Below are 14,058 nucleotides of genomic sequence, written 5' to 3'. Positions count from 1 at the left end.
TGTGAGGAGTGGTCATCAAAAGGAGGAAGTAAAACGAGTCTTCCTTGTTCTAAACTTTCAACCTTTTCAATGCAGATGTGATTGATGGCTGGTAGAATTCTCTGTTTCCTGTTTTCCAGGACTATTTCAGTGGGTTTCTGGAAACAGGAGGTCTGGTGTTGTATTGATTAGTTTCTCTGTTTGACAAGCAATGAGTTATTAGATCCGGGGTAGCTTATCTTAAATCCGGTTTCTTTTAACCATTCTCTAACTTTTAAGTGATTTCAGCAAAGCTTATCTATTCATTTCAGCTAAACCAGCAACATCTATTGTTAACTATAACCTTAGCTTTTCTCAAATCTTCAAAATTACTGTCTCACTAGGGGCCGCAGGGCATCGGGACGGGCCCTCTGCGCCTTCTCGAGGAGTCGGTGCAGGGAACCCTTCCCTGCGCTGGGAGCGGGCACGGGTCAGGGGGCTGCGGAGGCAGCTGGGCAGCCCGCGGGGCTGGGGACCCGCTGGGCCGGGGCTTGGGACCCCCTGACCGGAACTCCGCGCTCGCCTGGCCACTCCAGCCACCGCCTCGAACCTCTGCCCGCCCTGCCCGCAGCCTGGGCTGCACCATCGCGGACTGCCGCGGGGAAGGACCAGCGGCCCCGCACCTCACAGAACGCGGCGGCAGGACCGGTGGGTCCGAGCAGGGCCGGGGGGCGGCGGGGCGGGGCGACGGGGCGGGGCGGGGAGCGCGGGCAGGGCGGGCTCGGGGGCGGGGCGAGGCCTCCCCGCGCGGTGCCGCGGTGGGCGCGTCCGGAGCCGCCCGCAGGCCGGGACGGAACGTGCGGCGAGCGGGCAGCGATGGCGGCGGTTGAGGTGACGCGGGCGGACGCGGGCGGACGCGGGCGGACGCGGGCGGACGCGGGCGGACGCGGGCGGACGCGGGCGGACGCGGGCGGACGCGGGCGGACGCGGGCGGACGCGGGCGGACGCGGGCGGACGCGGGCGGACGCGGGCGGACGCGGGCGGACGCGGGCGGACGCGCCAGGCATGGCTGGGGCGTCGGGGCCGGATCGGGGGTCGCCGGCCGGGCTGCGAGGACACCTGCCTGGGGCCTCCCGCAGGTTCCGAGGCTCGGTTCGGAGCGGCGGCGGCTCCCGGAGGATCGGGCTTTGGGGGCCGACCCGAGGGGAGCTGAGGTTACCTGGGGAAGAGGATGTTGGGGTCCCCCCCCGCTGTAACCCGGTCCGGCGACCTCGGGCTGCCCGCACCGCGGCGGGCCGGGGTCCTGCCCCACCGGTGCCCCCGGGCCCGGCCACGGCCGGACCTGCCGCGCTGCCCGGGTCTGGCCGGGCTGCAGCGCTGGGGAGGCCTGGTCATGCATCCCTTATCCAGGTCTGAGGGCCCCTCGCTGGGCCAGGGCACGGCAATGGCATCCCTGTCTCTCCGAGGATGCTGCTCTCCTCCCAAGGAAACCTTCAGACCGTGTTCGGTAGTGCATGATGCGGGAAAGGAAGGTCTCCAGTCTGGCACCACGTACTACGGAGGAGCTATGGGAGCCAAACACCAGCACCGTGTCCCCGCTGTTAGAAATGAGATGCTTGACACGGCCAGTATATCAAGCAGCAATTCAATTTAATAATTGATTAATTAGCATGGTAAAGTATGAGCAAAGGCAGCGCTGGGTATAGTGGTAGGAGTTCTCCCTACCGACTGCACACTGATTGCTGCACTTGCTGGTATTTTATTGGCTATATTCATACATATTCATAAGCTTTTCTCAGCAGTTTCTATTTCCAATTTTTAACGTCACTATTCAATACCGAATAATCATAAATCTATGATGGTGATGTTTGGTTCCTGTTCGATTTCTATACTCTATTGTGATCTATTTCAGATTTCAATATTCCAGGATGTACATCCAGGATATGTATCCCAGGTGGTGGGGTCCAGCTTCCAGATGTGGGGTCCAGCTTCTATTTTCCAGGTCTATCAATCTTTGATAGTGATGTCCAGTTTCCCTTTTTCAAGAACCATAAATCAGTGATCTGAAATCCTTCTTCCGTATCCAGGATGTTTCTCACCATTCTCTGAGGAAGTCTTAAGATCATTCTTACTTTTTTCTTTTGTTTAAAGGCTTTTTACATTCTAAAACTACAGTTTAAAATTCTTTAGTACAAAACAAGCTTCTAAAGTTATAATTCAAAGACTCTTATTACAGAATAGCTTGAGATTTATAATAGATAATTACAAGCAAAAAGTTTGTTTAAAAACCTTCTTCCATGCTTTCCTCGGTTGTTTATTAGAACTCATCTTTATAACTGTCCCATGGCCGTGTTCTACAATTACAATTACACAGATTCTTTTTATTTCCCTGACACGAAACACAACTTTGTATTTCACACCGCTGCGCTTTGTCCCTGAGGGTCCCCAGTAGTGCCACCGGCCACTGCCGTGCTCGCCCACCTGCCTAGCCCGGCACAAGATCCCTGTGTGTCTGCGGAGAATTATCCAGAAGAGGAGCAGAGGGAAATGAGCCATCTCTGCGTTTGTCAGAGAAATGCTAAGGAGGCACCTGTAACATGTTTGCATGTGGAAAGGTTTTGTCTGTGGTTTGATGAGCTTCTAGCTTTCACGTCCATATGTTAATATAGAAGTAATACTTGAGGTGAATGCCTTCCAATTTCATCTTCAAAGTAGTATGTTTTAGCATGGACCCAGTCTCGCTGAACCGGTAGATGTAGCCATTCCTTACCAGTTTTTGATGTTATTTCCTCCTGAACATACCCATTGCCTTGTATGTGACTGCCAAAATATGTGAAGTGACTCAGTTGCTTCCCTGTCTTTTAAAGAAATTGAGCGTTATGCTTTCCTAAGATAATGTACAGGAGTTTGAGACTTCTGTTTGTGGCCTGGAATGAATTTATGATACCCCACAGCCTCGCTTTGAAGGCAAAAGGGAAAGCTGGCTGTGAGACAGACTTGAAATAAGTGTGCTGCAAATTGAAAATGTCCTTTTATGAACAGCTATCTTGTCAGCCAAGGTCTTGGGCATCTGGTTATGTCTGGTTCCTGGAGCAGTCAGCTGTAATGTCCTGGTGGTACAGAGGGCTCTGTGTGTGCCAACAGGGTTTAAGGTGTGAGAGCTGGGGCTGGGTTACCACCCTGCCATTGTCCTAGAGAACCCTTGATCAAACCCACACTTATTGCAGGGATGGTCGGTGAAACCCCCTTCTCCCCAGGTGGGCAAGGTGGCCTTGTCACCACCGAGCTGAGCCCCTTCTCCTGTCCTCTGCCAGTGGGGAGGATGGGTGCAGAGGACCTGCTTGCCAGGCACTGTCTAACTCAGTCTCTAGCAGAGGTCAGAAAAATTATTGTGACTGCTGATATGTATCTTTTAACTGCTGGAGGAGACTTCTGGGAATGTATCCAAACTGCATGGCATTTCTGCGCCCTTTTGTTAGGGGCATAAAGAAGTGTAATCTTAAGAACTGTCAGAATTTGAGATTTTGGAAGCACTTGACCGTGAATGTGAAATGGCCAAGTGATGCAGTGCGTCTGGAGAGGGTGGTTGATGGTCAGGACCTTTGGTGAGACACTTCTTGCTTTCCATGGGGCCTGATTCAAAACTATTTCCCTCCCACTTTTCTGGTGTTTTTCTTTTATATTCTTGATCTTTTATCAGCTGAGCAAGGAAAAATAATACAAAGTCTTAATCTAGACTTTACATTCCTGATTTACATTTATCTCATGGAGGATATTTATACTGTCTTCTGGATAATTCTTTCATTGCATAGGAGAATTACATACTTGTACAAGTGAGAAATAATTGGTACAAGTGTTGCTCTAATTTGCTGTTTAATCAGAACCAAATGCAGTCTAGGGAAGTGAATGCCATAATGCCAAGGTCATGAGAAGGGATCTGATGTTCTGTCTTAAAGACAGTGTGAAAAACTGTGGTGTGGAAACCTGAGTTCAGGTTCTGCCTTGCTTTGCCATTTGACATTTGACTTCTTGTGCTAGAGTTGTCTCAGGTTTGGGGGCTCAGCCCCCAGGTCTCAGCATTCAGGGCAGCAGAGGGGCAGGAGGGGGCTGCTGTGAGCACTGGCAGTGGTGAGGGAGCTCTGTGTGTTGCTTGATTTAGTTTTGTTACAGGATGGTGCTGCTGTGTTTGTTGTGGCTGTTTGGAAATCTTTCTAAGGGAGTCTTCAAGGCCTCAGGATTTGAAGTGATTCTCATTTGGGAAGAGGTGAGAAATTGTGTCAGAAGTACTAAGTGTCAGCTGTCAGTGTCCTGAACAGAAACATTAAACTCGATGAAGTATTGTACTGCAGCCTCTGAGAGCAGTTTTGTGCTGTGTGGACCTCGTTTGGACACTGGGTCACTTGGGTTCAGAGCTGTAACATTATTTTCTTTGCTGTGCTCTGCCTGAATATCACCACGTGGAGGCTTTGCCTTTGCCATGGTATCCTTTCTCAACATTCCTTTAGACCTGGCCACAGACATAGTCCCAAATATGCAGCGTTGACATTTCTAATGAGCAGCACCATCGTGTGTGTTCTGCTTTATCTCCACAAAGAAGCAATGGCCTCTCAGGGCTCCAAGGACATCAGGAGGTGACCGTGACCTGCTTGTCCTGCTAAGTAGATCAGGGCACAGGTGTGCATTCAGCAAGATTTTCCTCTAATCGTTTTTTCATCCCAAGGACCCTGGAGTGATTCAAACACCTGAAGACTAAATCTTGCCCCTTTTATGTAAACTAATGGTTAATGTATGGTGCTTTCAGGCTTGGGGTCACTCATTATAACATCTTTGCATTTTCCATATGATTTGGATAGTTTTCTGTAAGAATTAGAGTAGGTAGTGTGGCTTCTGTGGCATGGAGAAGCCCTTACAAAAGGCTGTATAAATCCTTCTAAGAAAGGAAGAAGTAAAATAGCTTTTCCAAGTGGCTGCTCCTTACTTTCACTCTGCAATAGCCCTGCCTGATAATACAGCAAGAGAGTGTGTTGCTCTTTTTGTTCTTTTAATCTTGTTTGTGACAAACACGCTTCACTTCCTCCCAAGCAACAACAGCCCATTCTGTCTAGGCAGGAGGTCACTCTGTGTATATGGGGAAAAAAAGGCATGGTGTGGTGCCAGTGTTCACACTGGCTTTCCAGAGATTCCATCTTTGTCTTCATTTCAAGAAGATGTAAACTTAAAATAGAGAGTACAAAGGACTCTCAGCCATCCAGTGCTCACTGATGCTTCTGGAAAAAGTCTTCATGCATACAGTAGTTAAACTTTGCTTACCTTGTTGGTACCTCTTTATATGTTTTAAATTTGATCTGGTTTGAAAGATGAATGATGGGAGAGTCTTGAATACCTTATCAGCAAAAAGCTTATAAGCTTAACATATTCTCCTTCAGTGTTGAACAAGGGGATCCAAACCTACATTTAATATACACGCAGGATGACTAATCATTATGTTCATATGTTGTTTATGATGGTGCTGTTTATATATAGCAGTGCTCTAGAGATACCACTTGGTGCTTGAAGACTGGTGACTTGCACTATTTCTTGGTGGATCAGATAGAAAATGTTTCTTTTCTCTCCACTAGTTTGGTAATTGCTGTCAACTTTCTGATATGTGTCAAAACCAGACTGATCTTAAAGCATTATATTTTTTTTCCACTGCATCCAACCTCTTGATGCCTTGGCCAAGGAGGCTGTAGATTTTTAGGCAGAGTAGCACAATATATCTTATGGCTGCGTACTTAACATGGAGGCTTAGCTGCTGTGACTGGAAATCACATTTTGCAGTAGTTGTTTCCTGGCCTGTACCAGATGTGAAGTGTGGTTTAACTGCATTGTAAAACCACAGGTGACTAGAAAAAGAACCTACAGGAAATTACTTGCAGGCTGAATTCTGTGTGATGGTAAAAGCTTCCTTGTAGCTGAGAGCGGCTTAACTTCTACCGTTTATTTTGTTCTGTCTGGATCACACTTATATTTAGGGATGAGGAGATGATTTGTTCTTAATGAGAGCCCACACTCCTGCCCACGTTTCCTGAGGAGAGTAGTGTTCAAGCAGTCTTCCAGTAGTGTGGTTTTAAGGCTGAGTATTAAAAATACACTTGATATTTCTCCTTTCCCAGGAGCCGTCTGCTGGTGGTTCTCTCTCGCGCCTTCACAGGCTCTGTCCCCTGACTCTGTTCTTCACCAGGACTGTGGGGCTGTTGCTGCAGGTTCAGCACTGCCATGAGATTCCCCAGTGCTGAGCTTTTGTTTTGCTGAATGCAGTTTAGGATAATTTGAGTGTGTTGTCACAATGTCTGTGTGTCTGACGGCCTTTCTGCTGCTTTAGCTGATTCTGCGTTACTGGACCTCACAGCTGCATTGTCAGTAGGCAAAACCAGAATCTGCTGGGGAGCCTGAGTGCCTTCCTCATTAACATGTCATTAGGAGGGAAGGTGCTCAGGAATTAATGAAGCGCCATATTTGGTGGACATCTTGTCAGGAAGAGTCAGACTAATACATAAAATCTGGCTAAGGGGAAACATATTTACACATCTGTCATGGGTTAGCACTGGCTAGATGTTAATGCACCCATGAGTGTATGTTTTTCTTAATGAGCTACTGTGAGATGTGGTCAAGAACAGAGTAGAGCAAGTCTAAAACTTGAAAACAGAGAACAAAACTTTATTACATTACATAGGAACAGGAATAGAAAGGAAAACTCTAAACACACACAAAAACCAGAAATGAAACCTTCCCAGAACATTTCTTCTCCTCCCCCAATTTCCACCCCCTACATGTTACCCTCTAGACCAAACCCTTGGGTTTTAAATCAAACAATCACCACTCAAAAAAACTAATCTTCAATTCAGCAAGGGAGAGAGGAGCCTCTCTCGCACCACAGACTGCTCTTCAGAAAACACAGGTCCACCCCTTATGTGTTTCCATGTCACCCGTGGCACCGCCCAGAGAAAAGTTGCCGTGGTGACACTCTTTTCTATGTCCAGTGCTCTCACCACTGTCCATGGGCCAAAACTGCATATAGAGGTCTTTTTATGGATGCTTGCATGCCGGGCTCTCTCCATTTTTTCCCTGGGGCTGAGGGTTCCTTCTCTGAGGGCAGAGGGCACCACCACACCCTCTTCCTCTCGTCTCTGTTCACTCCACTGCAGCAAGTCGAGCTGGCCACATCCACTCTAAAATGCAGTTTATGTTCAAAAGGACTCAAGTTCAGTCTATGGCTAACATTATGCAAGAAAAGTCCAGCCTAAAAAGCTACTCTTCTTCATCCCTGCCTATCTGGGATTCTTTTCATCTTCTTTTATCATCTCAGTCTTAAGCTGTTTCTCTCTCTCTTCTGAAACCACTAGCCATGAGAATCAATGTCTGGGAAAAGTTTCTTTCTGCCTCAAGAAAGGGTTAACAGTTTCTGGCTCCCGGCAGGGTGTAGGCTCAGGCACTCCCAGGCTCGGCAACTCCCACGCGGCTGGGCATCTTCTCCCGGAGGGGGGTGGGGGGGGGGAGACACACGGAAGGCACCTCCGCAGTTTTCCACCCCTCCATCTTGGATGGAGCCAGCTCAGCTCCAGTTCTGTCTATTCTCTTCTCCCCCCCGGGGCCCCAGCTTACTTCAGTTCAGCCGCGTGGTTCTCCTCAGCCCGGCCACGTGGCTCCCCTCCCCCACTCAGCCTAAAGCTGAGCAGGGGAGAGGAGATGTTTCCCTGCTGAAACCAGAACCCAAAAGAGACAGACCTTCTGAGAGTCCTTGCTTTTAACTCCTTGTGTCCTCGGAGGCATGTCCAACCCCCCAGTGGCCACTAAAAAATGCTAACATTCAAACCTGACCATTGATTGGTTTGCCCACAACTCCCTGAAAAATTCACTTCCCCCTCAAACCGAGACAACATCACAGGCTGGTAAGTATGGTTAATGATTGAAGTGTATTTGGAGCCTCATATCTAAAAAAAACTAACCCAAACCCACAACAGCAAAACAGTAACAAAAGAAGAAATCATACTGACAGGCTACTGTAGTAAATGTACTCCTTGGGGATGTTTTCCCAGCCTAAAATACCAGTGCCATCAGCAGAAGAGGGAAAACCAGTATGTGTATCCCTATAAACAGGTTTTCAAGAGATTTGAAAACATGATTGTGAAAGAATAAATTCAAAATCACACCCTATAAACTACTACCTTTTGGCTGTAGTATTTTTTGCAAACTGGTGGAAAGCTAGAGGGGAATTTTCTGATTTTCACACTAAAATACATTTTTAAGAAAAGCCTTTGCTTCAGAGAGGGAAATACCTTTTTGAGGCTGCAGGAGGACAACATACACCAGTATTGGGGTGCAACACTGACTCTTCATTTTGCCTGGTGCCATTTCTGAGGCTGAGCTTCCGCATGTCATGTCGGCTGGACAGGGTTGGGACCTAGGGTGCCTTGGCACAGACTGGCCAGGTGAAAATGTCTGACCCCCCCCTCCCAAAGCTCGTGGCTGTTCTGGGCATGGAGCACCACATGTTCCTTTTGGCTGGGGAGACCAGATTAGTGATATTGAGCACAGGAGAGAGCAGGGTGCAGGAGCAGCTTCTCAGGTAGTCCTTTGGATGGCTGGGCAGGAGCAGCCCTTGTCCCCAGCCAGAGGTTTGGGTACATCCACTTCCAAACCCTCGTGGCAGGCTCCTTCAGGCCTGTGGGGTTATGAGGAGCTCTCTTCTGGACACTTTTTCTGCACTTTGTTTTCCTGTAGGTACAGTTTTCCTTACTGTTTCTAGCTAGTTTCTATAATTGCGGCTGTGAATGGGAATTACATGTGAGTTCCAATTCACATAAAGTGAATGGTAATAGGCTTGTAGGAGGAGGTGTCATTAGTACATTGCTTTGCACAGAGGATTTTTTTTTTGTTTTCAGTATAAGGTGAGACTTGAGTTTCTGCTTATTTTTTGAATAAACAAGTCTTTTTTACCTCTTCATTTCAGCAGCTGTGTTTGTGTACATGTTTTGTACATTTTAGTGTTATTCTGTCAGGGCTACCTTCAAACACTTGGCAAATGAAGTGTTCTATTTGTGCCTTCTGGAATTGTTTTAGAGAAGAGTGAAGCATACTGACATGACTGACAGATCTATGCAAATCTCTGCTTGGACTGTGCAGTTGATTCCACTTGGGAGGTCTTAAGGGTTTATACAGAGAAGTGTATATTGCTTGAAAATGACATGACTATTTCATTGTATTTCAGGGTGAAGGCTGTCGTACTGTCCCGCTTTCTGGACATGTAGGATTTGATAGTTTGCCTGACCAGCTGGTTAATAAGTCGGTTAATCATGGGTTTTGTTTCAACATTCTGTGTGTGGGTGAGTATTTCCATTTTGGGAAGTTCTCTTGCTGAAAAGTTTTCTGCAGCTGGATGTAGCTCGTAGCTTACAGCACTAACAAGTTAGCTTTGATTTAAATTTCCCTAACTGTTCTATTTTCAGTAACAAGAATTACTGGTGCTCTGGGAAATCCCCACTGTGGTTCTGCAGTATGGCTTTTTACCAAGCAGTGAAATAAAATACCTAAAATTACAGACTGTTATTATGATCTTTCTTTTCCTCATATGTTTGAATTTCACATTTTTAAAAGAAAATAGGTACTCATGCCAGAGTACTTTGTCATGAGGTCTTGTTTGGTTAAGTTTGTTATTATTATTATTATTATTATTATTATTATTATTATTATTATTATTATTACAAAATACTAGTCATGCTCCTCTTAAATCACTAAAAGCTACTTTTTTCTCCTCCCTTCTGTGCATACTTGAATTAAGAGTGTCTGGCCAAGCCTTAACTCTTCTGACAGTTATCCAAGCTGCCATGTGGTGTGGATCACAGCTGGGGCCTGGCACTGTAGCAGGACTTGGTGTTTGTCCCTGCAGCCCATCTCACAGGTCTTCCCCAGGGTCAGGATCCCAAATAATCCCTTCTCTTAGGTAACAGAAGTAAAATCCTGTATGGCTTTGGTACCAGAGTTTGGGAACGTGAATTAGGAAATTAAAAATAGAGAATTAATAATTGTCTGATGGGTTTGCTGCTGCCGGTGCCCTGCCTCTGGGAGCAGGAGGTTATTGCATGGCCGTGGCTGCTCAGACTAAGCCCTGTCTGCAGATGATCCCACCAGTGCCTGGTGTGGCAGAGGGAAGAGCAGCAGCTGTGGATACCTCCTGGGGACTCAGCTGGTGGTCAGCTCTGCATCCACACAGAGGTTTTCTGTCCCCTCCCATGAGAGATGCAGCTCATAATATGGACTTGGTGTTTGCCCAGAACAGGGTTAAGTCTGAAACTAGAGTAATAGAGTAAGGAGAGGAGAGCTGAGCCCTGTTAAATGGAGCTGAGAAGACAATTTTCCTTACAACCACATTCCTGTGAGATGATAAACTTTGCCGACAAGTGGAGGTCACTGTCAGGTGATTTCCACAGTACATGAATGTGATATGACCTAAGGAAAACTCCTGTCCCCACAACTGAAGTCTAAAAGTGTTTCCTTTTCCACTTACTGGGCTGCAGTGTTGTTTTTACAAGTTCTAGGTGTAGCAGTGGGTGCCTCCTGTAGTTATATCTTCACTTTGATGTGTGGAGAGGAGCTGAATGCCTGTGCTTTCCTCTTTGCAGGGCAGAAATGGAATGCATTAATCAGTTGTTGAGGTGAAGGACTCACCAAGATCAATGTACATTAGTTACTAATGTCAGTTTTTATGAATAGTAATACAATCTTGAAATAAAGAAACTTTATAGAAAAATATAATAAACTTCATTAAAAAATTATTTGCAAATCTTTGCCCCCACACTTAAACATCCTGGAGAAAGAAAACAAAAATTCCCAGTGTTCATCTGTCATTTATTCCATTGGATTTCACTTGTACAGCAGAGTTTGGGATGAAAAAATTGGAAGAACAAGGAAGCAAATGAAGATTGGATGAGGATCCCATAGCCCACTAAACATGACAGAAAGGCACTTCATTGCCCTCCATTTTTCAGCTGTGTGTGGCATCTGTTGAACAAAAAATCCAGTGATAATTCTACTCTGTGTCATACTGGATCTGAGTCAGCGATTCTTCCAGCTCTTGCTGGAGAAGCCAAGGAAAGCTTCAGAAATTACTCTCAGCACCATGTCCAGAGTGGAGCAGTTTTTAGCTCTTGCTGAAAGCTGTCTCCCCCGTGAGACTAGAGCCAAAGCTAGAATAAATGAGACCTCTCATTAAATGTTAGGTGTTGCAGATGGTTTCTCTGATCTTTTATTTCTCAGCACAACCATTTTCTTCCTAAACCTTACATGATAAATCTTTAGTTGCCTCTTAGTTCAGTGCAAAGGCTGGAGAAGTGTTTAATGGCTGAGACTTTCTGTTCTGACTGTATTTCTCAGTGAGACAGGGGAAAAAGAGGAGGAACAGGCTGCTGGTTTTTGATGTAAACTATCTCAGTTTTTGCCAGGGTAAATTGTAGTTGCATTAAACTAGTATCCTAATTTAAGCAGGATTTTGCCCCTTCCTCTTTCCCAGGATTTGCAGGGAATTTGTTCTAACTGGCCTATTCAGTGCAATGAGAAAGGCTGTTTTGTGGCAGAAATACTTCACTTTCCCCTGGGACTGTACCAAGACTTTGAGGTCTCATTCCAAAGGAGTGAGCCTGTGATGTACGGGAGCTCTCACCTTGGGGGAGAGAGGGATGTGCACAGGATTCCTGGTGCTCTCCAGCAGGCAGCTCTCTGGGATGATGAGCTGTACAGCCTGGAAGTTGCCCAGTGGTTGTTTCTGTGGTCACTGGTGCAACCAGCTGAGGAGAGAACAGTTTCTCTAATAAAAAAGCCATCTGTCTCCTCAGCCTTCTCCTGCCCTGTGCTACTGGTACCCTGGGGTGGACACTGGGAGCTGGGTGCTCCTCTGAGGTGGTGTTTCAGTGTATTTTGTGAGCCCTTGTTGCCTTCCTTGCCCCTGCAGCCCAGCCTTTGCCTGGCAGTGGGGAATTGTGTGGTGTCTCTGCATGCCTGTCAGATGAAACAAACTATTTTCCCCTCTCTCCTTGAGAGATGGCCTTATCAGTCTGAGTTGCCTCCAGGCTTGTCTCAGCAAACCTGCTACATTGGATTAGCTCCCATTTCTACACATGAAAAGGCTGCGCATGCATATACATTTTCTTTAAAATTGAATTATTTGATATCTGGAATCACAGTTGTTAATCTTATGAATGACAGGTGCTGCTCTCTCATGAAAGGAAGCTCTTGTGAAAGCTGCTCCCTGCCTTTGAACAGGGAAATACTCCAAGGACTCTGTCCTCCCACAGAGTCTATTGATGATGATATGATTGGGGCCTCTTAAATCTTGAGTGTTATGGGGAAGGGGGGCAGTGAGCAGTTGCTTGTTTCACTTAGCACATGCTAGGGAAAAGCAAATTAAATTTCCAGGCACAAAAAGAGGAGGTACAGCTTTTGTGGTGTATAATTCAGCTCACTGCTGCAGGTGCTTAGAATGCTAAAAGTTCTGTGAAAAGAAGCCATGAAAGTTCATTCAGCGTGAAGATGCCTGTCTTGGTTTGGAAAGTTAGGAGCTTGTCCCAGCTGTAGTTTTGCAAGTGATGCCACTTCCATCAATGTGAGATTTGATTAAGTGCTTCCATAGAGCAGTGAAGATACCCTGTGCATGTGCAGCTGGAGCAGGGAACATGTCTCAGGAGAACGAGAGGATGTGTGGGGAGCCCAGCACAGCCGGGCTGTTGGGCATTAAGAGTGGATGGTGCTTTCTGAGCACTGATGTAGGGCTGTTGCATGTCCAGAACCTGCAGTGTTGGCTCTGGCCATTTTTTTTTTTTAATGTCCTTGAAAATTGTCAGACTTAACAGCAAAACTCCATCCCATGATGAAAGGTACAACACTCAAACTTTTCCATTGCTGTCACATCTTTCTGGTGCAGAACTCTACCAGTAAAGGTCACTCTCTCTGCCCTCTCCACAGAGCTTTGTCAACCCTGTTTTGGGACAGCAGACCACTGTCGAGTTGCATAATCCCTAAGTACGGTTTTGGAGATCAAATCACATGTGTCCATAAGCCTGACATTAGGAAATAATCTCCCTGCCAGGGATGCCTCTCACTCAGTTTGTGTACACTGATGCTTTTTTCAAAGTAATTCTGCCTCTTTTAATCCCTGTTCATAATTTCTGTTTTTTGGGGAAGACTCCAGTGCCATCGTCTGGAACAAGCACAGTCCACTTGTTCTTTTTATCAGACCTTACAAGAAGCAGTTGGCACCATTCACATCTTCCAGCTAGCAAAAAGTTGCCTCTGTGTGAGGCAGAAACTCCCACAAGATTCAGAAATTCTTCCTTCTGTTGTTTTTGTCTTAAAAATAGCACTGCTCCCTATATCTGCTCATATTTAACACAGCAGAACACTTTATTAGTGTCTTTAGTCTTTTACCATTTCATGTCACTCTGTCAGTGTTAATATTCTTTCAGCTGAGACAGTCTTTCTTCTCTTTTCTGTCTTCCCTGGCAGGCTTTAATTCTGTGTCAAGTCAGTGGGGTTACACAGTGCAGGGACAGGGATATCTGCTGGCTCAATGTAAATTTGGGAGTGCAGACTTCATATGAGATGCTATGTTAGTACCTGGATGTTTCAATCATGAAGGTGCTTGGATGGGCAACTCCCACCTGTGGAAAAATGCCACAGTTTCTATCTTCCCCTTCCAAAAGGAAAAACTCAGTGTTTGAGTTCAAAGTTGCCTTTGCTGGCCCTGTGTAGCTGGCATGAGGTGGAGTGTAAAAGTATGTTCTGCATCTCTTAAGCACTTCTCCTAGCCCCTCTGACACTTAAAGTCACTCTTGCTGGAAAAAACACTTTATATAGATTTAAAGTAGGCAATCATCACAACCAAGCCCAGCCCGATAAATATTCTGGTTAGTGCCCCATGGCTACAAAAGCTATGCATTAGGGACAACACAGGAGCTATTTCTGGATAAGAAAATAAACCTAGGGACCACAAAGGTATTAAAACTTCAAAGAACCCTAATGACTAGAAATAGAGGCAGGCTTTCACTCCAAATGACATTATAACTTCAA

At 46.3% G+C, this 14,058-nt stretch overlaps 1 protein-coding gene across 5 annotated transcripts in view; it reads left to right on the top strand.

Annotated features, from left to right (window-relative positions):
- Positions 1-724: 724 nt before the first annotated feature.
- LOC134565125 (septin-6-like) overlaps positions 725-14,058 on the top strand; it is a 38,551-nt gene continuing 25,217 nt past the window's right edge. For 4 of the 5 annotated variants that reach the window (XM_063424546.1, XM_063424548.1, XM_063424544.1 and 1 more), the window contains exons 1-2: positions 1,919-1,960; positions 9,209-9,323. In XM_063424546.1, the coding sequence (XP_063280616.1) occupies positions 1,934-1,960; positions 9,209-9,323 (142 nt within the window). In that variant the 5' untranslated portion in view covers positions 1,919-1,933. Of the gene's footprint in view, positions 850-1,918; positions 1,961-9,208; positions 9,324-14,058 lie in introns of those variants that run through there. The other variant, XM_063424549.1, reaches the window with a different exon arrangement.

The sequence above is a fragment of the Prinia subflava genome, assembly GCF_021018805.1.
Source record: "Prinia subflava isolate CZ2003 ecotype Zambia chromosome W unlocalized genomic scaffold, Cam_Psub_1.2 scaffold_33_NEW, whole genome shotgun sequence".
Taxonomy (NCBI): domain Eukaryota; kingdom Metazoa; phylum Chordata; class Aves; order Passeriformes; family Cisticolidae; genus Prinia; species Prinia subflava.
The sequence above is the reverse complement of the archived record's forward strand: the minus strand, read 5'-3'. Positions and strand labels throughout refer to the sequence as shown.